This window comes from Penicillium lagena, assembly GCF_028827675.1.
Source record: "Penicillium lagena strain IBT 129212 chromosome Unknown utg000002l_segment0_segment0, whole genome shotgun sequence".
Classification (NCBI taxonomy): domain Eukaryota; kingdom Fungi; phylum Ascomycota; class Eurotiomycetes; order Eurotiales; family Aspergillaceae; genus Penicillium; species Penicillium lagena.
Window position 1 is genome coordinate 1,535,143 of NW_026623223.1, and position 24,848 is coordinate 1,559,990.

Genomic DNA, 24,848 nt, shown 5'->3' on the forward strand with positions numbered 1-24,848 from the left:
ACGCGGTGCAAACCCGTATGCATTATTTTGTCAGACTATCCATATCTTCCAAGGACGGGGGTTTTTTTTTCAGAAGAGCCCAGCGTTGAGGAATTCGAATTCGAACGAGCAGACTTTGACATTTTCTTAAGAACGTGTAAGGGATCTGGTAACCGTAGTGCTGGTCCTGAAAAGTATGCAATTTGTAAGGAAGCTCTTGAAATATTCGAAGGGAATGGCTACAACCTTACGGATACAGATACCTCGGGGCAGACCCTGGTACATCAAGTCGCGAGGCTCGACTCTTATCGTGCCTATTCATGGTTCAAAGTGCTTCAGGACAAGAGGCTGGATGCGATGGCGAAGGACATGAACGGGAGGACGGCCTTCGACATCGCCCGCGAGAATCCTCAAGGGGTGTGGCGATTAGAGCGTGAGCAGAGCAAAAAGGATCAAGAAGCCCGAGATGGAAGACGCGTCATAAAAAAAAACCTACAATGAACGAGTTTTACTTCTGGCTATCCCAAATGTTGGCGATTTTCCTGTAGTCGTTACTGCTGCGTATCTTGCTGCATTACCGCGGTGCACAATACAGGAGATTGTCTCACTAGTCAATAACAATGCGATGCCTGCCGGATTCAGTTTCAACTTGCGCGTCCGACGATGCAATATAAGAAACATTGCGTCAACCACCGAATGAGCATCATCTGGTCGAGAGTCTTCCGCCTGGTTTTGATATTCCACGAAACGTGGAGGTGCTCGTATTCCAGTAAAATGGAAAGGAGAATGAAAAGGAGCGTCTATGCGATTCCATTTGCATCGGCTTTCGTGGACTTTGTAGGTCGATTAAGGTTATAGGTTGTCGGGAATTGTGTCAGTATTCTGAGCAGTCTTGCCATTGTTGGTCTCGACTGGTTAATAGCAGCGCTAGCGGTATTATTGGGCCGCATACTATGACGTTCGGGGGAAAGCATATAGAATATTGGATCTTGACAGAAGAAGTGATGAGCACCATGACCTCACCTCTGTAATATCGACAAGATTGACGGGGTTGGCTACGTTATGATGTCGTCGGCATGATTTCAATCTGCGTGAATGCGACGAGAAAACCATTGCAAATGCCCTTTATAGCCACAGGTAGGCATTATATGAAGCAAGCTACCATGGCAAAGAGGACTATAATCCAGAGACAATGCTTCCATTCCAACAACTTGCTCTTATTCACCACGGCATTAGCGCTCAAACTGGGTCTTGGATCAGCATTTATAAGTGTGGGTTTGGGGCATATTCTGGTGTATATCCTTCCTTTTGTGGAATGCTATATTATCGACCAGGAAATCTCTTCGACGTTTTTAATGATTTGTAGTACCTACTATCACACATTGTCCCCATGGAAGAATAAATGCAAATTGATTCCACTGCATAGGGATTGATGGCCAAGTTGGTTTGAAGTAGAGGAGAGGTGCACCCCAGACGACTTACCTTATAACCAGATCAAACTGAAGCTAAGAAAAATCGAGCTGGATAACGATTGTCAGTTTGAAATGGTTATGCTAAGAGTCTTCATGTCACTGAGTCGGAATTCAAGGTCATGCCAACCTGTATGGACAACTCCTCCGTTTATCATCAGCCTCATCCCGTCATTGTCCTGAAGGATGTCAAATATTTCTATCGGCCGATACATGATGCCATAACCTCGTTTGATGCCGTTGTGGAGCAGCGCTATGTCCTTTTGTTGGTTCGTGATAGGGAGTCGGTTGTTCGCCATCGCTTTATGATTACACGCAATACTGACACAATCCCCCTCATGTCCACCTATTATTCGTGGGGATTTCTGTTTGCAACCCGTTTGCATGTTATTATCACCTTTTTGGCTTTTCAAAAACGCTGTGCCTAGACCTGTTGGTTCGCTTTTGTATTCGCATAACGCAATTGGGGCTACAGTCGACGTAAGAAGCACCGACCACATGGCAGTCTGATTGTTGCACGCAACTACCGAGTAGACTCAACTATGCATTGGTCTGACGCAGCTGCAAGGTTAAATAACTAAAATGCAATGGACTTTTGGAGTCAATAAATATTTTACCCACCAGCTCGGGATAGTGAGCTCTCTTGGCCGCACAGACAATGTCCAACACAATAGATACGGCCAGATTGGCCCTTATTCCACAGGGAGCAGCCTATGGCCTCCTCATTGGACTTGGAGTTCTTTTCTGCGGTGTAATTCTCGTCGCAATTCGAGTACAGAAGGCCTATCTGTCAGAAGATTCCGGGAAAAGCGAGATGTTTATGGTTGCAAACCGATCTGTCGGTACGGGCTTGACAGCTTCTGCCGTTTTCTCATCATGGATGTGGATCAATGAAACGGTGTTGGCGGCCGCGATGACCTATCGTTATGGGTTGGCGCTTCCTCTGGTATGCAAAACGTTGTGATTTATGTCCTCGGACCGGCTAACACAAAAACAAAGTGGTGGGGATCTGGTCTCTGCTTCCAAATTGTATTAATGGCCGCTCTGGGTGTCATGGCGAAAATTCGAGTTCCATACGCGCATACATCACTTGAAATCGTGCGAATGCGATATGGTCGGATTGCCCATCTAACGTTTATCGGACTCAATCTGGTGAACAACGTTTTTGGATGCGCCTCAATGATCATGACAGGCTCACAGCTTATCTATGGAGTTTCCGGGATGAACTTTGTCGCGGCAACTATTCTCATTCCACTTGGAGGTAAGCTTGTACAATTCACATTTTACCAAGGCCATGGCCTGAGACTTTATAGTTGTACTCTATACCGCAGTGGGTGGTCTCAAAGCCACATTCCTGACTGATTTCTTACACACCGCGATTGCTTTAATTCTCATTATCTATTTCACTCTTGCCGTCTTAACCAACTCGAAAGTTGGGGGACTTGGTGGCCTTTACGACAAGATTGTTGCTACAGCAAGCGATAATTATGTTGCCGGGAACTACGAGGGATCACTTCTCACTTTCAAGTCAAAGGGTGCCATCATTTGGGGGCTGATCCTGAAATTCGGGAACCTGGCCCTCGTTGTTATGGTGAGGTTCTTGAATCCAAATGTCCTCAGGGCCATAGCTGACGCATCACGAATAGGACACCGCGTTCTGGCAGAAGTCATTTGCAACAGAAGTTCGGGCCACAGTCCCCGGCTACATTATTGCTGCGATAGCGGTGTTTGGGATACCATGGGGACTAGGCACCGTCATTGGGTTGGCAACTCGAGCGATCCACAATACGCCAATATTTCCAACCTATCCTGGTACGCTTAGTGTCACCGAGGTCAATATGGGCATGGTCATGCCCTATACTCTGAAGGCTCTCATCGGAGATGGAGGAATCATTGGCTTCTTTTTCCTCCTTTTCATGGCTCTTACCAGCACGGTTTCCTCGTCTTTGATTGCCGTGAGCAGCATTCTCTCCTACGATGTCTACAAAACATACCTCAATCCACAGGTGACCGACAAAAGGCTCGTCCGAGTGAGTCACTTGACAGTCGTCATTCATGGTGTGTTTATCAGTGGCATTTCAATTGCTATGAATTACGGAGGCGCCAACATGACTTGGATCAACTACTTGCGGCCTGTTATCTCGTGCCCTGGTATCATACCCCTAGTGCTCACCTTGTTTTGGTCACGCCAAACTCGCTTGGCTGCAATTGTTGCCCCTGTCCTCGGGTTCTTCACAGGCCTGGCCGTCTGGCTTGCAACTGCGAAGTCCATGTATGGTGCCATCAATATCGATACCACCTCAAACGAGTATCCAGCTCTCTATGCAGCCATCGCATCTTTTTTCGCGCCCGGCCTATACTCCGTCGTACTGTCGCTTTATAAACCTTATAGATTTGATTGGCGCGAGTTTTTGCGCATTGAACTGGCGGATGAAGCTCAACTTCATGCAGGGTCAGACACGAGCACTCTCAATGATCCTAAGGAGCAAGAGCAGGAAGAGCAATCTTCGTCAGAGGCTGGCTCTATCAAGCCATTGCCTGATAGCAAGCAGTCAGAACCTACAAAAGCCATTGACCTTGAAAATACTGGTGCACTCGGCGAGAAAACTCCTGTGCCGGCTCCATTAACAATTCTAACTAGCCTCGACGATATTCAGCATCCATTTGACCAAGAAACTTTGAAGGAGCTGTATCGATGGCTAAAGATTGCCATAATAATCTTTGCCATTGTTGTTCTCATCACATTTGTCGCCTGGCCCCTTCCACTATACCGCGACTACATATTTACGAAGTCATTTTTCTCCGGCTGGACAACGGTGGCCATCATTTGGCAATTTGGGGCATTTGGAGCCGTTGTGGTCTTCCCGCTCTACGATGGAAGACATGCAATTGTAAAAGGTGTCAGAGGTGTCTGGAAATCTTCTGTGCAGTACTCCAATCGAGGCAAGCTGCCTTAATTCTTCTGAGTGGAGGAAGCCTAAAGGTTCAACCCACGCATAAAACGAAGGTCTGGTGTGAAAGGTTATTGAGAACATATTATATTTACAATTATGTGGTTGAACTAAAAACATGGGTATAAAAAGGAGTCACGCTTCAATCGTGTAGTGACATGAAACAAACAGTTCACGAGATCGCTAAGCTTCCCCAGGCTTTAACAGCTCTTCGTCTTCCGGGTCCGAAAAATCCGAGGAGCTGTCTTGTCGCACTTTCGAATATCGTTGTCGATAATATTGTCGAATGACTGGAAAGAGTAGGAACAGGGCGCAGCAGCCTCCGCTGGTCAAAATTCCAGCCATGAAAAATGCGACAGAAACACCGGCCACTGTTAAATTTCCCAACCCACCTCCTTTAGGATCATCTGGAGCTGGAAACTCATCTCCCTGCCAATATTCTGGAGGCGAGCTTCGGACAACAGGAGACGAATCGAGAACACGCTTTTTTGAGTCCAGCGCCTCCACCGAGACCCAGTCCAGATAACCTCGCGAGATAAATGTTGTCTCAAAGCGAGTTTTAGGGACAGTCTGAATTTCTTGTTTTCGCGTGGTGTTGCCTGCCTGTGCGAAGAAACGCCAGTATTTGACGTCCGTAGCTCCATTCCAGCTGACATGGAACACGGTTGAGTACTCAGATCCCTTGACGCCATACCAAGCCGCAGTGAGCGTTGGTGGTTTTGCAGGTTGGCTCCACCAGTCAAATTTATACGCTCGGTATGTAGAAAATCTGTCAGATGCAAATTTAGCATCCATGAGGAGCTTTCCATCATGTGAAAATTCGCTCATGTAGCCTCCAGCACTCCAGCAGACTAGAACATTGTTGTTCGGAAGAGTTTGCATGTTTCCTCGGCGCCGACTTAGACCTCCATCGGGGCGCACGTAGCGATTCAACAATTTCGCTTTCATGCCAACGAGATCCAGCTCGATATACACGGCAGATGAAGTCTTCTCATCATCCGTGACAAGGTCGGCTCCATTGTCAAGTAGGGATATCACGGTGTGGGTATTGTTTGAAGAGATGAACTTGGCATGATGCTGCCGCGAGAATTTAAAGTCCATCTCAAAATCATTCTTCTTCCCACCTAGGCGCCAAATTATGCGCCCGGTCTTACCGGAAATTAAATAAACGGTGTTGGTATGTCGGGCCGATATTAAATAGTCATCGCCATTCTTGTCGATGGAATTGAGATGCATGTAGTCGGTGTCCGGATGTTCCACGTCAGGCCCCATGAGATAGGACTCGTCCAGAGTCACTTCCTCAGTTCCATACCAAGAATACAATATGTCGCCTGTTTCAATATTGAATTCCATGAATCCACCTGTTTGAACCTCCACTGTCCCATTTGCATCTCCCAAGTCGCGCAGGCTTCTCTGCTCACGTTTGTGCACCAACGCAAGGGCTTTTCGGGGGGTCTGCACATAGAGTTCGTGTGTGTCCAGGTCATCGAGAGGGCCAGGGATCTCGTTTGTGATCATATAGGAATTATCGTAGATAACAGCGGAGCTTTTGGCATCATCGACGCCATATTCTTGTTGTAGAATCAGACTCAGATGTGGAGTATTTCCCATGGTATCTACCACACGAAAGTCCCACACATTGTTGTTATCGAAGTCACAACCTGCCCAGACTAGTTCCTTCAACGGTATTAGTATCATGCCTAGATAAATACTAGTACGTTGTGTAAACGAAGATACGTACTCCATCTTGATCAAAGATATACGGTCCAATTTGGCAGGGTTGCCAGCGATTGCTTTTAGGTTCACCTCCATTGGTAAAGTAAGGCGCAACAAACCAATATCCTGGATCGACAGCAGGGCGGTCATAGTATGAAATGTTCCATTTGAGGGCTCGGAGTTGGGGTTGCTGGCGAAGATGTTATTTTCATACTTTGTGCGCCTTGTCAACATACTCACAGTCACATATGAGACCAAGTCGGCATCTTCGAATGCCGAAAATGCTGTAACGCCGCAGATGAAAACAAAGCAGTATGCCCAGTCTATCATATTCAAAGACAGACAGACGCCTTCATTTCATAGAGGAGGGATAAAAGCTTATTGAGATGCAATAAAAGAGAAGAAACGAATGACACGAAACAGTAAACAGAGGCAAACCAGACCTTTAAAGGGGGAAATGCCAAGGAGGCTGAGACAAGGCTCACCCCGGAGTTCACACAATTGTCAGTATCTTTGTGAGAAGCCTTAGGCAGTCTGAAATCGGTATCAACTGGGGATTCAAGATATCTGTCGCAAAGCACGAAGTAACGCCTTCACAGCATGACTTAGAGTCTCTGAGAGATATCTATCTCGAACAACAAAATTTGTGGGCTTAGGCCCAAATTATTTAACTTTGAGAGGCAAAAGCAAGCACCCCTATCAGGATTACGAGTCCCCCACGAACTAGCAATCAGCTCTTGGCGTACCAAAGCACTATTTTAGTCGTGGCTGACACTGCCATGAACTTGTTGGCGTCTTTCTGCCACTCGTTTAAACGGGTCTTGGCGCAGTGCTTCCGTTGGTCATATCTACACCGTGGTGAAGACGGTGCATTATTAGGCGCAGGGTCTGCCCTGCCCCTTGGATCGTTGGAGATTGTGCAGATGGCAGAGAAGATGCATTTTTCTATTATCAGGCAAATGTACACATGTTTTGTGACAAGATCAAATCGACGAGGGTCAATAAACTGGGAAATTATTTTTTTCTCGGCAAAAAAGTCTTGGTGGGTTGTCTCGGCTTGTTAAGCAATGCGCACGATGTGGCGGTTGTTATAGCCTCTGAGTGGATGCTTCTAGTGCGCCATGTAGGGTGGGGAGCCAGCCTATCGGGGAAAGCGGCCAGTCTTTAGGTCATTTGACAACGAAAATGGAAATTAAAATAAGCAGGTCTGGCTGCCTTCGGATCCTCGGTAGCAATAATAATGTTTCATTCGGTTCTACAGACTCACGCGACATGAGACTAGGCCGCTGGATATTGAGGCAAGACCGCATTTTGGCCCGTCGCGCCATGATCTGAAGAATTACCATTGCGCACTTCTACCTCCTTAAATAGAGGGGCTACCCTGCACCGAATGTACGAGGGAGGCTAGTCTCTGCGTTGTGAATGGTGGATTTTTCAGGCGATTTATTGGGGGTGGGGTGCCTGGAGCCGGCTACGAATACGAACTTGGCACTCTACTTCTAGCCTAGTTTTTGAATATCGCTATCTGTGTCAGCAGCATGAACACCGAAGGATAGATAAGACCCCCAAGATGCACATAAATAAAGGATATCGAACGCTGAGGATGAGATCGGTGGAAGTACAACATTTCATGTTGTATTCTATTTCGAATTCTACCGGCGGGCGCCAATTTTTGCTCCCATTGCACTGCCGTCCTGCCGCCCACCACCGCCAGACTGGTGTGCCATACCCCTTTCCCTCTCCCAGTAGTGTAGCGTTCTCGGGCGCTGAACCCCTCTCGGGCGCTGAACCCCTCTCGGGAATAGCGCCGTCACTATTTTTTCTTACACACAGTGTACAGTTGCACTTCGTAATCCTATTTCGAAAACCATATTCCCTTAGTACGCGCAGATCTTTCATTAACCACCAGTGTTAACACTAGATACAGAACTTCCGGAAATCGGGGTCACCACCTACACTCTTTCATTGTTTCTCAAACCTAGTACAAAGGAACACTAGTCTATTATTAGCATAGTATCAGAACACGCCCGATTTTCGTCGTGGTACCGTACATTACCGGTTTATTGTTTTAAACTGTGACTGTTTTTATCACGTGTCATAGCGCTACCTCGGCGATGCACCACGTCCAATATTCCCAACTCCCTCTCTTTCATTGACGGCTGACCGCACAAGTAGCGCAATGAACTATGCCATCGAAACAAGCTAAATCTACGCTTGAGCTTATCCATGATATAATAATCAGTGGCGAACGGACTATCTCCCAGATGGCTAAAGCTGCTGGCTACAGCAAGCGCGCAATCATCAGGATCCGTTCTATCTACGGCTATTCGGTACCATCAAAGCTCCGTCCATCAAAGCTAGACAGCCACGAAGCTTCGCACCGACCATGTTGGAAGCCTTGTGCGATAATCGCTTGAGAAGCCGGATTTATACCTTTATCGTAGATTGTCGGCACCGTCAACCGGAACAATAACAATGTGATTTGGACATCTGTAACCAGGGCTGGAATCAAGTCCAACGAAAATACAGAAACTTACAGGCGGATCAGGGCGACCCAATACCTCTATGCAGTAGCACATCTGAAAGTGGTATATACAGCGATCGCACGACGCAGCCGTGATTCTCAACCCACTGCCTACTCCTGGCTATTGCACACTCAGCCTGCTTATCCGGGCTCGCGTGGTGGTAGAGCGGCCCTGACTCGTTGAGCTAAGAGACTTCTAGACTCTTTATTCGAAAGAATGACTTGTCAACTATCATCTCTTTATTAGCCTATAATGATGGCGTCATGAATTGCAGTCCATCCCTCAGTCGTGATACGAAAGACCTGCCTTGACGGCGACTGTCTACGTCCAAGACTAAGCACCACCAACTCTCTTCCATCTAGACGAAACAGAAATGCCTACCAGAAACAATTAGGCTCTCATCCCTATCAATAAGCCTCACCCCGAAAACAACACTTACCTTCCGAAACAACGCAAGAGGAAACCACATCTCCGGGCGTTCTAGCTCTGTCAATGCAGCCAACGGCGGCAGACGTATACCCTTATGGGACAAGGGTCCGCATTCCTGTAGCTCCGCCTGGAGGAGTTCATGGAATTTTGCTTGGAGGAAAGTCATGGTTACGGCAGGCAAAGCATGTCTGACTACGGGGGCCAAGATGCTATATATATCGTCGTATCCAAGCTCGCGGGCAATTTCAACGGCGGTGAGATCTGGGAATTGAAATTCACCTTTTGTCTGACTAGTCGGAAGGGTTCCTAGTCGATAAGGTATCATATTAGTAGAATGATCTCAGCATGCCAACTCATTGGTCTCGAAAAAATAGACGGAATATTCGTACGAAAGGCTCCATGTCCAACCAGCTGTGAGATAACGCCAACAGGAGCTCGCATATAGGCAGCTTGATGGAGCGGGGTCCAGAGAGACAGTCCAAGATAATTCTTGGTTGGTTCTGTGAATTAGTGAGTTTATTTCGTATAGACTTCGATAGCTCGCGGTACATACGAAGCCGAACGGTATTGGGCCATGACTCATTGAAGATCTTCTTCCCTTCATCGACGGTTTTCAACACAGTCGCCCAGTCGCCCAAGTATGATGCTTCAGCTAGTTTATCTCGTTTTTCGAGATAGGCTGGAGTAAAGGACTCCCTGATCAGAACTCCAGGCCACAGAGTAGGCGGCGTTTGAGGAGGGGCTGTGACGATGTTGGTCCACCCAGCCATTGGCCTCAGCTCTTCAGATAACACTTGTTCGTCGTCGCTATTTCTACTATCTAATGCAATCTGGGTGCCTTCCCCCTGAAGAACATTACTAAAGGTATCGCTGACCTTCGTGCGCTCCTCGACTCTGGTTCTCAGAGCGAGTACTTCGCTCTCAGTAACGACACTCGATTGCCTAGAAAGATAGTTTCATTCAGTAGTGTTCATAGCCGGAAAAGCCATCCAGGGTTATACTCGTCTCATAATCTCATAACGAATTATCAAAATCAAAAGGGCAACCAATACGTACGCAGCAATGAAAGTTAATACGAGTCCCAGATCCCTCTCTCTCTCCTCTAATTTCTTCACAAGCGCGGCCACATCTGATCTGTAGAACAACCAGTTGACTTTCATAACGAAGTCGTGATGTTTGGCCGAATCAGCAACCTTGCGCACCAGCTCGAGCACCTCGCTGGCAGTCTGCCTATATGCACTCTCATTAAATGAAAGGGCAGTATTTTTCTCCGTAGGGTCAGAAAGTCGGTTAGTGAGCGCGCGGAAGAGCTCCAGGTTTAGACGGATGCGTTCTGCGCGAGTGAACATTTCCACTAGAGCGGTTCGTGCTCCTTTCATCGTTTCGATAGCATGTTTCGTAACCTGCACAATTTCGAGAAACATGCCAGCTAGCGCTGCGGCAGCTTGAGCAGAAGCTACAACGTCCATAGTGGTGTTTGTCTTGTTGACGAAACGGTACTTTCTAGTATCGAGCTGTCCTATCAAAAGACAAATTCAATTAGGAGAGAATACCCTGCCTTGAGAGATCAGCTGATTGCGAACGGAATAAGACCAGTTCTGCTATTTCGGCGAGAGCGGGGAAGGCTATGGCGAATGTGAGGCTAATGCGGGGCTTATTAAATATTGCCCATACAGTTATGAGCCCAGAGTCATGAAATAGTTAGAGTACAATATTGTATCCACAACGATACAAGAATATTGCTATTCCGGAGCTATTCTAAATATAGTAGATCTTGGCACTAGGGTTCGATAAACAATCCAACAGTGTAGGTGGTGACACCGATTTCCGGAAGTACTGTATTGCGACCAATTAGCCTCTTCAAAGTGTGAGCTAATCCACGACATGATCCGCAGTTGGGAACTATCTGTATCGTAGATGGTACAGGCTGCTAGCTGCAGTAAGCGTGTTATCTTAAGAATCTCTTGTAATATACGAAAGTTCGGTAGCGTCAAAGCACCTCTTAATAAAGGTGGTAGGCCACGAAGCATCAGTCTAGTTATGCTAGAATCCCTTTATGATCACCTGCTCGAAAGCTTACCCTATACCTTTATAATGTGGCGACTTTTCTTTGTGATGAGTTTGACAACCAAGCAAGAAAGTCTAACATTAATCGTGCTCTTGCATGTGAAGGCTAGTTAAAAAGGCAGCACGGGTCAAGGCTAGAGAACATAATCTCGACCTGCTTAATGAATATTTCTACTTTATCTTAGAATTCCATTCATATCACCTTGCCTATGTGATATAAGGATAGGCTTTAAGCGAATGGGTTAGTTCCTGCTAGGTGCAGTGCTAGGACATGTGTCTAAGTTCTATTGTGACTATGGATATCAGATGTTACTTACATATGCCCAAGATGACATTATTTGCTCTCGAGTGAAGGATTCTATACTTTTCTCGAATTGTGCATTGACGCCGTTTGCCGAAGAGGGGGAAACGTAGAGGGTCACTTCCCGCATGTAGGTCTGATTATAGAGGAGATGTGGTGGCGTAGCGCAGACATGCTATAGAGAGTTCGAAACCAATTTCACTGCTTAACTTAGGGAAGCTTTGTTATGGACCGTATTGCCAACCGCGCTATGATTTTTATCTCTCAACAGTATATGTGGACTTCAACCCACAAATACTTAGACATATCAGAATAATCGCAGCAACAAGGCTAATACAACACTTTAAACACGCTACTCTGAGCCTAGCACCCTACTGGGCAAACCCCCATCTCATCCACCCCCGTGGGACAGCAAAAATTGATGACTTTCATCTTCATCCATTCTATTGGTCATCCCTAGACTAGTATAGGTACTATCTTGATCCAACCAGACGAACCGCCAAAAGAGGGAGGGAACCTTTGTCGTACATTAGTCAGAAGTTGATGATGAATACAGAGGTGACGCCGGGGAGTCAAGGCTGACCCCGTACTAGCACTACCTCGGTTCTCATCCTTCTACGTCACCATTAGATTTACGAGATACCTTTCGACACCATGATCAAGTAGCTAGCTAACAGTGCTGTTGCAATTTGTAAACTATATAACGATTAATGAGCGACTAGTAACACGATGGTTCGAACTTCGTATTGAACTGAATTCCAAAAAAGCTAGCAAATTGGTTGATGTTGAATCATTCCAAGTTGCCCAAATAGTTCTGACGGGAGATTGGTCAAAATTCCACTCCAGTCTGAGTGTCAGTACACTCGATCTTCTCATTCTAGCACACGGCTCCACCTTGGCTGCCTCCGTGGCATGTGCCACTGCCACAGTCTTGAACCTCTTGCCAAAAACCACTTATGCACTGGACCTTTTTCACAGAAATACACATTAGCAATGATAATTTTGATATTTCAACCTGGATATGTTCACATACCACATCTGTCCTATCGCAACCGCAGAAATGCCTATCTCCGTTCGAAGGTTCACAAGGACTATTCGTACGTCGCTGGTCACTACCGTAGCCGGCGCCGCAGGTGTCCAGAACATTTCGTTCATAGACTGCTGAAGCACTGACGGCAGCGGCAGCCATAAGAGTGTAGAGGAGAGCTGTAACCTTCATTGTGAAAGAGGTGTGGTATATTTAAACGAAGTGTTTTGATTGAAGTTGTTGATTGTTTAGAAAATCGTGGTGCCTAAGAGTACGGATCTCTAGAGGAGATATTTTGAAGTTTTTATACTTCTTCAAAACAAGTGCCAAGTCGTCTTCATAGTCTAGTTACCTAATAGTTGACTCTAGGTATGAGCTATTTGATCCATAGTTAGGCCTCCAACGCTTGATGTAAGTATATCATCCGCTGATATTATAGGCGAGGAGGTTCAAGATGCCTATAAACTACGACGCTAGATGTCTATGGCATCCGGAAGCCCAATCAGATTGGAGGTTTCGTTTAACCCAATGAGGTAATCATTTCGAATACGTGTGCCTTATGTGGGATCAACTGCAGCCGGTTCCCGCTACTTGGTGGCTTGGCACTTATTAATCCTTTCTCAACTGGGCTGATTACTATATTCTACATCTCAGCTGGCAAGGAGCAGGGTCTGCCATTGGTGGACTGCTTGTTCAGTCTTGTAGTAAGTGGTCCCTTTCGGGCAACTCATCCTACGACTGGTCCTTTCTGGCAACTCATCCTACGACTAGTCCTTTCTGGCAACTCATTCTACGACTAGTCGCCAAGGCCTACAAAGAGAAACCTAGCCTTGTGTTGGGCTTGGCATATCAAAGTACGCCAAGCCCGGCGTGGATTAAGCCGCTTGCTCAAACAGTGCGACGAGCGAAAACTTTCGTACACGTAGTGCCTCCGCACAACATGGGAACGCTATGAGTATCAAGATCTCACGGCCCTTCAGTTCTATAACTGAAGTGAGGATTTTATCGGGGAGGCCTGGCCACGGCACTCCGTCGCTCTGAACCCTCTAATCTGTCTTCTCTAGATAAGTGGGTCCCAGTCCTAGGGAAGGACGTGGAGGTAAGCTGGGAGTTACAGCTCGAGCTGTAGATCTTTTCCGTCTATATACCATTTTAGGCAAGCGGCTTCGTCACAACCTCATGTGCGGGTTGCCTGAGATGAGCTGGCTCAAGATGGGCAAATGGCCGGAAGCAGGCAGTGTATCTTCGAGACTAAAAAGACACTGTAGGAAAAGGCGTGGTTGGTCTTTAATGCAACATGCAACCCCATTAAGGGTGTGAGATATGTCTGCCAACGGTTGAGCAATTTCAGCAATATTTAGAAATACTTTTGTGGTAGAGCGCTTTAGACTCTCGAGGGTGTGGAGAGGGTGGCATGTGACATCACGAAGAGGGGGCGAATACCCAAGCCGTGGTGGGCTACATCTCCAGTGCCGCTGTCGGCACGCTGCCACAATTCACTGTATTTCACCGGGCGTGTTGGATACCGACGACAAGCCGCGATATTTGTCGAGAATCATAACGCGGAATCCACAACAAGAGTCCTATGAAACCCTCACTCTAACTAGGTTTTCTGATAATATCATGATGTCTGGAAATAAGAGGCTCCAAATTGCTAGCATGGGAAGCTCGTTTGCCGCTGGCCCCGGCATTCCTCCACAAATCGAACCACGCGCTGCCATGCGATCAGGGCAGAATTACGCCCATCTCTTAGCGCAACAGCTGAACGCCGAGCTCACTGACCTTACTGTTTCTGGCGCAACCCTCCTCAATCTGACAGTCGATCAACAAACTGCCCCGTTCTCCAGGGAAACCTTCCCGACCCAACTCTCCAATCTGCCCGAAGATGCGGATATCATAACCATTACTGCCGGTGGCAACGACATCAATTACATCGGTGGCATGCTTTCTGACGCCTGGGCTGCAACTTTACCGGGAGCAATCACCAATACCCTCATCGGAGGTTTAAGGACGTTGAGATCAGCTGTTTTCTCTCAGTCACTGGTACAAACGTCGGATCCGTTGTCTCCAAGTGAATTGGCTGAAAGACTAGGCGAAGTCCTCGACGAAGTACATAAACGAGCCCCCAAAGCTCGCATTTTTCTTGTCGAATATCTCGCTGTCCTAGGACCTGACACACGGCCTAGTCAGGACATTGCCTTCAATCAAGAGAGACTAGAATATTATCGTGGAGTCGCATCTGTACTACAAAATGCCTACTTCGTTGCAGCGGAAAGTAGAGGCGACTGGTGTGAGAGAGTACCAGTCCACGAACTAAGCCTGGGACACGCACTTGGTAGCAAAGAACCCTGGGTTGGAGGGTTTGATCTTTCATCAATTATTCGACGCGGACCCATCCTTCACCCGAATCTCGACGGAATGAAGGCAGTAGCAGATCTTCTCCTTGCAAGGGTTCAAAAGAATGTACCATAAGAGTTCATTGTCTGTTAAATCTTCAAAGCTATCCCTGCTGCAATGAGCTCGGATTAAATTTAATTAGATTATAAACTATGTATACTGTCTATATATGGGGTATAGTTGCTAGCCAACTGACCGAAAGATATGATCTGGGGGGAGGGCTCGCAGCGATATAAACATTAGCACGATGTTGCCTAGACGTGCGATCGAATATATCAGCCAAAAGATGAGAATAAGCCTCATCTCAAGTTTTTTGGGCTCAATGTAATCTTTTGGGCGAAGTGCCTTACTCCCCTGTTTATACCACAATCTAAATAAGGATAGATCGGTTATGAACGCGACGGGCCAGGCAACTGAGAATGAAATGAGAGCAAAGACCCGCCAGAAGATTTGCTCGGCTCGTGTTGGGAAAATGAAATTCCACCTGCAAATGTCAGTTCTTGGCCGGGGAGAACAAGAATACGTAAATACTCACGCCGCGATATGAATACCGCAGAACATCAGTGCGGCCATGAATGCGAGCATATCAAGTGTGAATTGTTCCTTGACTGTGATTTGCTCTTTAAAACGATATTCGTCATTCTCATATGTCTCCGTGTTCTCGGCTGAAGGGTCCGAATTCTCCGCCGCGGGATCTAACTCCGTCTGGTTGTTTGCTCCTCGGGCACGGATCTCCTTGTATTCCTTTTTGAATGCTTTCCAGAACCCAATTGGGTCCTTGCACAGCGCAATAAAGGCTGCCCGTTTCCAAGGTTCACTGTCATCCTCGGACTCGGCGTCGTCCTTGAGTAGCGGCGGCATATGCAGCCAATCTCTCTTTTCAGTATTGCGCAATTGAGATGGCATCTCGTTACTGTCATACTCATAGGGCAGGTGGAGTGTGATGAAGGTGTCCACATCCTTGGGCTTATTCCACCAAGCCAAGTAAGTGACCAAGGCGCAGGCCACATAGGCCGCGGTTGAGAGCTCTAGAAGCGAGATGGGTAAGTCATATACCCGTCTGGCAATGACGTTAATTGCCACCCATGTACTTTGGAGGAGGCTGAAGGCTTTTGAAATCGGGTCGGACTTGTCTCGATCTTTGATATCGCTTTTCTTCAAGTCGGATGGCTTGATGACTCCTGCTTGGATGAGGTTGACGACATTTTCGGACCGCACGGTGTAGACCCAGTAGTCTTTGGTTTGTAGAACAAATCCACCCATTAGAATATAGAACCCTTGGGCCATTTTCCAACGTCGAAAACCCTGTGCCGATGGCTCTGTTGCATCTGGCACGGCCTGCTCTGAAACGTCTTTGTCACTGTCTTTAGTAGCCTCTGCGGGTGCCTGTGTCGGCCCCGGTTCCTCCTCGTCTTTGCGAGTGGTATTCTCTGCGATTGGCTCTAATGAGAAAGCTTTCTGCCCCCGGAAATATGCCGACTGGGCAGCATTGCAGCGCGCAAGCACCAGTTTCACTTCCCAATATTCTTGCACTGCCATAATAGCCATCAGCTCCGGTGCCAGCATGGCGGTAATCCATGCAAAAGTTTTCCCTATACGGCCCATCCCGATGTGGGAGTTATCATTTCTCTGGTACTGGAGATGCATCGCAGTCCACGTGCACGCCAAAATGGTGGAGAGACACGTCCATAGAATATCCCATGATGAGCGATCGTCGCCATCAAGCTGCCACCCCACCAAATCCGTCGAGTTTCTCTGGGCCAGCGCCTGGGTGGCTAAGCTGAGGACGAGGAGGATCAACATGGCGCGCTATCAGTAGTCACGCTTGGGATAGGAGCCCGTAGGGCGTGACCGAGGAATGCAGTAAGAGGTAAAGGGGGAGTGGGCAATTTTTCTGGGATTGAGCTCAGCCGCAATTAGCGCTGGTCGAGAACTAAGTGCGGTCGCCATCCCTGAACGAGTTAGGTGGGTAAGGCTGGTTGATCTTCAATCATGACAGCTGGAGGTGATGAAGATAAAAAAGAAGAAAAAGAGAAATAAAATAGGAGCCAAGCATCGACCGTTGGTTTGTTGGATATAGGTCGGGCTGATCTTGTCGAACCATGGGTCTTCCCGCACTAAGCACGAGACTGGTCGATCTCTCCACTAGGCCTAACTGGTATATTCAGTCATCGTGATAAGTAAATCCCACATAATAGGTACGTACTATATCAACCGTGGAAGATATGTTGACTATGTACTATCGAATTCGCCAGAGAATTTTCTATATCTGTAACTCTCGTTGCTATTCATCACCCATTCATAGGGAAGGGAGGTACATTCAAGATCTGGGTAGATTGCGTAGATAAACCCGATGATTCCAGGTCACTTTGGTACAAATCTCAATCCATTATTCACACCCTCATTTACTCCCTGCCGAAGACGTTGTTGTCAGTGCTGACCGCAAGAATCAGGGTAATCCTTCCAACTCCTGCGTAACCGCACGATATCTCGCCCGGAGTGCATTCAGTTCAGCATGATCTTGCGCAACATATCGCTTCATCCTGTCCAGCTGCTCCTGCAGGTCATAGGTCCACTCGCGGCGATAGGTAGTCTGTGCGGAGGTGCTGAGAGTCTCGCAAAGGGCATCGAGCAGTCGCCGCAGTTCCGTGACTCGGCGCCCAAACTCGACGCAGTAGTCATACTTTGCGATGAGTTTCGCGGTGATCTCGGTTCGGGTTGCTACGAGGTGCTGCTTGTGGAGCTCTTCGGGAGATAGGGTGGTGGTGGTCTCTGTGCTGGGTCTCGGAGCGATCAGCCTGTACTTCGTCTGGGTGTTTTGAGCCCGTGTTAGATTTAGGATATGTGAAGGCGAAGAATCTATCTCTTACCGCCTGACTGGCTGAAACGTGCGGTTTGTCGAGAGTGTTCCTGGAGGGCATCTTCTCGCCCTATTTGTGGATGTTAGTGACCGACTATTCTGATTCTGTTGGGTGGCATGGCAACTCCGTTGAAGGAGGCGGTACCTTGTCAGACTGTGAGTCCGGGCAGGTTAGCCCTTCGTTCGTAGCATATTCGCCAAACGACATGTTAACAAACGGACGAGGTTCATGACTTACACCGGCTGGATCCATGGCTCAGTCTTGTTGAATGAGCTCAGCGCATGAGATGGGCTGATATCGCTGGAGCCGAGAGCGTGGGTTTGGAAACGGTATTGGAAGTTTATGGGAAAGCGTTTGTGGGAGATATGGAAACAAAAGGTCTCGAGCAATTGGGTGAGTGAATCTAGTTCTGCGGAACGTCGTCGATACAGCCTTTTCAAGGAGGCCTCCCAACCTGAATTCGTGGTTCTCGCGCCCAGAATACTTGAATTGCGAGTCCATAAGACAAGGGTACTCAGCCGACTACGTAGTTTACCTTCCGATCCTCGATACCGTCAAGCAATGTAGTGTGGGTAAAAGATCAGAGCTTGTGCGAAGCCTCGTGCCTCTTCCATCGTGTCCCAAGCAACAGCAAGATTTTTTATTTTGTTATTGTTGTCATTACCATCTTTGTTTTATAATAGCAGCCCCGAAAGCAAAAGAGCGAGCGTAACGACCAATTCCGGTATCGTCTTCGAAGTGAACCTATACTGCCCACTGCCCGACGCTCTAGGCTCTGTCGAGAACATTCATCTAGTATTCCGCTCGTCCTTAGTGCGACTTGTTAACATCAATTTGATGCCCGAGAACCCAACCTATTTTAGGTGAGTGAGTCGGGTTCTGCGTGGACATGGTCAAATAGCCAACCATGTATCCCAGAACAACCTAAGGCGCTATCCAACCCTCCCCCTGCCCGCGTTTCCTCCCCCAATCCCTCAACCCATCCCTCAAACTCCTCGCAAATTGTTCATGAAACACCACCCCATCTTCAAACCACGAAATCCTCCCAGCCATCCACAGGATCCACGCCTCGGCCATAACACCTTCCGTTGCACGCAAAAGGCCCGTGGCAACATTAACCTCGCCAGGCCGTCCATCCCAAGCAAAGAAAACCGTGGCACCGCAGGTCCCACAAAAGCTCCGCGTTATACCCTCGCTGGAGTGGTAGGTTTTCGATGATCCATGGAGCAGATCCGGGCCGGCGGGAGAAGGCGAGATGTGATCAAGCGGAACAAACATCCATCCGATCACGTTCGTCCCGTTGACTAGGCGGCAGTCTGTGCAGAGGTCGAGGGATGCGAGCCATTTGGTTCTGTCGGATGGATGTGTCAACCCATTGCTCATAGGGGTTGTGAGGAAGTCTGGTCGTGGGCGGCTGACGGTGAAGGAGACGCCGGCGCAGTGGCATTGGGCTTGAAGACTGTCTCGATTGTGTGGTCTTGTAGGTGTATTTGGCGGAGACCTGGCTGGAGCAGAAGCTGGAGCTGGATTTTCGACCCCCAATTCCCTCCCACCAACAGAGGCCACAAGCCCTGAAATCCCACCATCAGCCGCGGACCCAGTAAAGACATGCTCGTCATACACCCAAACACCCTCATCCTGGCTGTCACTGTCCTTAAATATCGCGCTGGAGATAAACCATCTCCCATCTGTAGCGCTCTGCCTCCCAATCTGGCAACCGCAGGTACTGCAGAAGAAACGGGTATATCGCGCCCCGGGATACGTATAGGCTGTGAGGCTGTTGATGCGCGAGGGTGTGACGAACTGTGGCTCAACGCTGAGTGGAAGCGCGGCAGTGAAACTGCAGGGCGTACCGTGTGTGTACCGGCAGATCGTGCAGTGACACAACTTGATCTTTAGAGGGTGGTCTGCTGGGATGGTGATGGTGAAATGCACAGCAGTGCACCGGCAGTGGGCTTCTAGGGTTTTTTGGGAAGGTTGTTGGGGAGTCATGTTGTTTTAATGCATCGAGTGCAGGTCATGGTGGTTGGTTAATGTTTCGGTTGCACAGGATACATATATATCGGGTGAAGTCAGAGAGCGGGGGGCAGGGGAACCTCGTATTCGACGAAGTCAATTGATAGTCCTGACGGAGGTCCGTGGAGACGCATTTGGTTGTCCAATGAGATTCGACTTATTATCGCAAAAGGCGAGCAAGAGTTTTGCAGATAATGTGCTTCTCTTGAAGGTGGTAGCGTCAAAGTCGATCTGTTGTTAGGTTAGTTACCTGATCAATTCAATTGAACTCGGACTAGATTAGAAAGAAGCATTACACAAGACTCCAGTGAAACGCTAGGCCAAGGAGTAGACATCCTCGATGGACCATACCGAGGAATGATCCATCCCAAGATGACCTCCGCACCGTTTACAGTCAACCCAGGAATAGGACTAACATCTCTAGTTTCTACATTGAAAAATTGAACAGAGAATGACTGTATTGATCTCACTAATGACATGTAATTTCTCTCAGCAGCAAATGAAATTCATCAACCAATCATAAAAAATGCATCACAACAAAAAGGATCCCATTTAAAAATCGTCCTCATCGGAGAAGACCTCCTCACCGCGCTTGCGGCGGGCAGCACGCTCCTTCTTCTTCTTGCGCAGCTCAGAACCTAATCAAAAAATATTAGTGACTGTTGGAACCATAAGAGGGGACGTATATAGGGCTAGGAACTCACCAGTGAGCTTCTTCTTCTTCTCGACAGTGATCTTGTTGCCCATGGCATCGAACTTGTCCTCATCATCATCGCCCTTCTGGTCAAGACGGGGACCGGAGCCCTGGCCCTGGACCCAGTTGTGGCCGGAGGGAGTCATCTTGCCATCCATGACGGACCACACTTCCTCAGTGAGGTTCTCAGTGAACTCACGCGAGTGAGTGATGATAACAACACCACCCTCGAAGGACTTGAGGGCCTTGGAGAGGGCGCCGAGGGAGTCACGGTCGAGGTAGTTGGTGGGCTCGTCCAAGACGATGACGTGGGGGCGTTGCCAAGAGCAGGCAGCCAGGACGACCTTGACACGCTGGCCACCGGACAGACCGCGCATGCGGGAGTGAGAGACCAGCTCGGCGTCGAGGCCGAAGTTGGCGCAGTGCTGCTCGATCTCCTTGCGGACCAGGGGACGGAACTGACCGGAGGCGAGAGCCTCCTTCTGGTCAACCTCAGCGACCTGCTTGGGGTGAGACACGATGATCTCTGAGCGAGGCAGCCAGGTGTTGTCGTTGCTCATCAGCGGGGTCCACTTCTCGCCCTTCATGCCGACGTTGTCACCCAGCGACCACGAGATCTCGTACTCGTAGGTGTTCTTGAACTTGCGGCGGGAGTGGATGCCAATGACGCGACGGAGGGAGCCTTCGACCTTGTAGATCTTCTCCATGGCCTTCTCGTCATCATCGGTGACGATCTTGTTGGCACGGTCCATGGTCTCACGGTCCTCACCGGTCTGGAAGCGCCACTGGATGTACTCGGAGGGAGTGGAGTCGAGGTGGTTATCGATGTGAGCGAAAGCGTGCTGCTTGATGTAGGCGATACGGATGTTCTCGTGCTGGTAGACATCACCCGAAGTGGGGATGAGCTCACCAGTCAGGACGTTAACGAGAGTCGACTTGCCGGCACCGTTGGGACCGATAACGGCAATACGGGAGCCCAGGGACACCTGGAAGGAGATGTCGCTGATCTGGGGCTTGGGAGTACCGGGGTACTGGAAGGACATGTTGTTGACACGGGCGATGGCCTTGGACTTGGTCTTGACACCCTCAAGGAAACCGGGCTCGGGGAACTTGAACTCCATGTCGGAGGCGCTCAGCTCGTAGTAGGACCGGGCGGAGGGAACGCGCTTGACGAACTCGCTCAGGGTGCCACGGTAACGCTTAAGCTTGAAGCGCTCGTAGTGAATGACGTGCTGGATGACATGGTCCAGGAACTTGCTGTCGTGGGAGACCATGATGGAAGTGCAAGGAGAGCTCTTAAGGTAGTCCTCGAGCCAAGCAACGTTCTTGACGTCCAAGTGGTTGGTGGGCTCGTCAAGCAGAAGAATATCGGGGCTCTCGAAGACGGCACGGCACAGAGCCAGCTTCATCTTCCAACCACCAGACAGGGCGGTGATGGGGCCCTCGATCTGGGCTTGGGAGAAACCGAACTCACCCCCGAGCTTGCCCTCAACTTCCTCCTGCGAGAGCTCCAGGCCGACCTCCTTCAGCTTCTTGAAGGTCCAGCCAATGACAGTCAGCTCAGTATCGGCAGCATCCAGGTCGTGCTCGACGTAGACGGTCTTGACCTCGTCCTTCTTGGGGAAACCCTCGAGCTGCTCGTTGTTGATGGCGCGCATGAGGGTGGTCTTGCCGGAACCGTTGGGGCCCAGGAGACCGTAGCGCTGGCCACGCTTCAGGCGCAGGTGAGTCTGGTTGAGCAGGATCTTGGCACCATAGGCCAGAGAGAAGGTGCAGTTGCACAGATCCTCACCCTCCTCCTCGTCGGAGGGGACCTCGTCAGCGGCAGCGGCCTCGGGGGAGGCTTGCTTGCGCAGAGACTCGGCGATGGACTTGGCATCGGCCTCACCGACCATGGCGGTGATGTAGGGAAGGGCGTTCTGGGTCCAGGTGACGACCTCGCTGTCCTTCTCGTCGACGAGCTGACCAGCGATGGCAGCGACGTAGGTGATGACGGCCTCGCACTGAGGAATCTGGCTCTTGTACTTGGGTTCCAGGATCTCCTTGAGGATGGCAGAGACGGTGGAGATGTCACCAGCGGTGGAGATCTCGGGGATCTTGCCATCCTTGACATTACCCACACGGGTGAGGGTGTCGAGGGCCTGGCGGGTCTTCTCACGGGCCTCGGGGTCGGCCAGGGTGTCGTGGTTCTTCTCCAGACGGGGCATCAACTGGGGCAGGAAAGGAGCAACAATCTGGGGGTCCTCGACAAGCTTGCACATATTGTCGACGATGACAGCGGCCTTACGCTTGATGGCGGTCTCACGCTCCACGAGACCACGGTCCAGCAGGGGAACCATGATAGCGAGGGTGGGGCCGGTGACATCGGACACGAAAGTGGTAGCACCGAGCAAGTGAACAGTCTCGGCAACGTTCTCGGGCTTGGCAACACACTTGATGAGCTCGGGAATGAAGCGCTCAATATCCTTGTTGACGATCAGGCCGCAGACCTTCTCCATGGTGGCGTAGGCGGTCTTCTTGATCTCAGACTTGGTGTCCCACATGGCGCCGGAGACGACGGGGATCAGGTTGGGGACCTGGTAGGAGAGCTGAGCGGGGGCAGACTCGACGAGGGTGTCAATGCAAGCCAGAGCGGCCATCTTCTCCTGCCACTTCTGGGCGTTGGCGAGAGACTCGAGAATGGGAGGAACGATCGCCTTGACGGCGTTGCCGTTGATGGCCTGAACGAGGGCGGCAGCGGCGCTCTGGGCGGCCTCCCGGACGGGGGTCATCTTGTCGCCGACGGCGGCGAGAACGGGGCCAATGAGTGTGGCGAGGTGAGGTTCCACACCGGGAGCGATGGTGGTGTGCGACGCAATGGCGCGGATGCCCTCGAGGGCACGCTCGCGGGCCAGAGCATCCTTCTTGTTGGCAAGTTGCTTCTTGAAGGTCTCAACGGCCTTCAGGGGCAGGGTCTGCTCGGGGATGGGACCGCCGAAAAGAGAGGCAAGGTTGCCGGCAGCGGCGTTGACCTCATCGGGGCTGGTCGAGACGTTGAGGTTCTTGATGAGGTCCTCGAGGACAGCGACCGACTGAGCGGTCTCCTTGCCGGAGACGGCAGGGACAGATGAAACGTCGACGGCGGGCATGTTGGAAGAAATTTTGGCGGTGTGAGGTGTATTAACTGTAAAGAAAGAAAGATGCAACTTTTGTCTTCTCTTCTATGAGGGGTATCGCTCGGTGTGGTGTGGTGTGTATGTTCTTGTTGGGTTGGTGGTGACCCGCGAAAAAAAACTGCGTTGGCTGACAAGAACGCAGCGAACGCTCTCTATGAGCGATGGGCAGGGATCTATTCTGTCTATGCAGATAGAACAAGGAAAAACAAGTAAAAAAGAGAGGACCAGACCTCTGTATGGGGTTTGGGGGAGAGAGTAAAGGTGAGATGGGAAGAGGGAGAGAGAGAGAGGGAGGGAAGAAGGGGGGCGAGATATTTATCGTGCGGCTTGCCTCCCGACCGAAATTTTTTTTTTTTCAGTCCTTTGTCCCGCGCTTGACCGGATGTGGTTTAGCGGGCTACTGATTAGGATAAGCACTCGCCCGAATCCCTTCGGCGTGATTGGATGGTTGGGACACCGCCTCTCAACGATGAAGTTACCTGAGTATGCCCGGGTACGGGTGAGGCGAATCCAGTATACGAAGAGGACGGACGATTTGATTCTTATGGTGATCGTTATGGTGGACTCTGCGACGGTGAGGATGGCCGACGGACTACGCTGGGTGGTGGATATCTCGATCACCTGCGAGGGCTATCGTGAATCCGGGGGATAGAGACTGTCAGGCTAGCCCCGGGGGCCTGGTGCTATTCCTGTCGCCACTTATGATCGGGTGGCGCAGTTCTTTTTTCCACGTCCTGCCCAATATTTTTAGAGTTACGAGAATTTCCTGGGCCCATGTTCCGTTTGTGTCCGCGAACCAGACCGTGTTATACAAACCTACCTGCCTCGGCTGGCTGGACTAGGCAAGGCCGTCAGCATGAAAGCAAATTAAAAAAAAAAAAAGAGAGACCGGGATCTGCAGGTTTCGATCGGCATGGCTATCCCCGAGAGAAACAACCCTGTTTTGTCGTTCGTAGTCAGGGGTAATCTGCCTTTGTTACACTGTAATTGACTGCTGGAGGCATCTAGGGGTGCTGAAACGAGGCATGTATTATCTTCGATGTACTTCGGAGCCGGCGCCGCTTTTTTTTCTTGTTCTCACCGCATCTTATCGGCTATCGTGGTGCACCGTCGTAGCCGATAAGATTTTTTTTTTTTTTTAGTTCAAGCTGCAACCCTGCAACCTCCGATCCCCCAAGCAACCCTTATCCCCCAGAGAAGCAACCAGGTGGCGAAAACCGATTCGGGTCGGGCAGGCAGCGATGTGGGTCTGGACCACTGG

The 24,848-nt window shown here is 49.6% G+C and overlaps 8 protein-coding genes across 8 annotated transcripts; 2 read left to right on the plus strand and 6 right to left on the minus strand.

Moving 5' to 3' along the window:
• Window positions 1–2,106: 2,106 nt before the first annotated feature.
• On the plus strand, window positions 2,107–4,405 carry N7510_003373 (sodium:solute symporter family protein; the record flags this gene model as incomplete). The annotated part of the gene is made up of 4 exons (XM_056975300.1): window positions 2,107–2,394; window positions 2,448–2,709; window positions 2,762–3,039; window positions 3,095–4,405. The coding sequence occupies 4 exons, from the start codon at window positions 2,107–2,109 to the stop codon at window positions 4,403–4,405; spliced, it is 2,139 nt and encodes a 712-aa protein (XP_056835256.1).
• Window positions 4,406–4,582: 177 nt separating this feature from the next.
• Window positions 4,583–6,445, minus strand: N7510_003374 (uncharacterized protein; the record flags this gene model as incomplete). The annotated part of the gene is made up of 1 exon (XM_056975301.1): window positions 4,583–6,445. One exon carries the CDS (start codon window positions 6,443–6,445, stop codon window positions 4,583–4,585), a length of 1,863 nt encoding a protein of 620 aa, XP_056835257.1.
• A 2,977-nt stretch (window positions 6,446–9,422) lies between these two features.
• N7510_003375 (uncharacterized protein) lies at window positions 9,423–10,538 on the minus strand (the record flags this gene model as incomplete). The annotated part of the gene is made up of 2 exons (XM_056975302.1): window positions 9,423–9,963; window positions 10,126–10,538. 2 exons carry the CDS (start codon window positions 10,536–10,538, stop codon window positions 9,423–9,425), a joined length of 954 nt encoding a protein of 317 aa, XP_056835258.1.
• A 3,552-nt stretch (window positions 10,539–14,090) lies between these two features.
• On the plus strand, window positions 14,091–14,936 carry N7510_003376 (SGNH/GDSL hydrolase family protein; the record flags this gene model as incomplete). Its single annotated transcript, XM_056975303.1, has 1 exon — window positions 14,091–14,936. One exon carries the CDS (start codon window positions 14,091–14,093, stop codon window positions 14,934–14,936), a length of 846 nt encoding a protein of 281 aa, XP_056835259.1.
• Window positions 14,937–15,392: 456 nt separating this feature from the next.
• Window positions 15,393–16,664, minus strand: N7510_003377 (uncharacterized protein; the record flags this gene model as incomplete). Its single annotated transcript, XM_056975304.1, has 1 exon — window positions 15,393–16,664. The coding sequence occupies one exon, from the start codon at window positions 16,662–16,664 to the stop codon at window positions 15,393–15,395; it is 1,272 nt and encodes a 423-aa protein (XP_056835260.1).
• Window positions 16,665–17,310: 646 nt separating this feature from the next.
• Window positions 17,311–17,929, minus strand: N7510_003378 (uncharacterized protein; the record flags this gene model as incomplete). The annotated part of the gene is made up of 2 exons (XM_056975305.1): window positions 17,311–17,670; window positions 17,867–17,929. The coding sequence occupies 2 exons, from the start codon at window positions 17,927–17,929 to the stop codon at window positions 17,311–17,313; spliced, it is 423 nt and encodes a 140-aa protein (XP_056835261.1).
• A 717-nt stretch (window positions 17,930–18,646) lies between these two features.
• On the minus strand, window positions 18,647–19,714 carry N7510_003379 (GFA family protein; the record flags this gene model as incomplete). The annotated part of the gene is made up of 1 exon (XM_056975306.1): window positions 18,647–19,714. One exon carries the CDS (start codon window positions 19,712–19,714, stop codon window positions 18,647–18,649), a length of 1,068 nt encoding a protein of 355 aa, XP_056835262.1.
• A 576-nt stretch (window positions 19,715–20,290) lies between these two features.
• N7510_003380 (putative translation elongation factor eEF-3) lies at window positions 20,291–23,560 on the minus strand (the record flags this gene model as incomplete). Its single annotated transcript, XM_056975307.1, has 2 exons — window positions 20,291–20,376; window positions 20,443–23,560. The coding sequence occupies 2 exons, from the start codon at window positions 23,558–23,560 to the stop codon at window positions 20,291–20,293; spliced, it is 3,204 nt and encodes a 1,067-aa protein (XP_056835263.1).
• Between the last annotated feature and the right edge of the window lie 1,288 nt (window positions 23,561–24,848).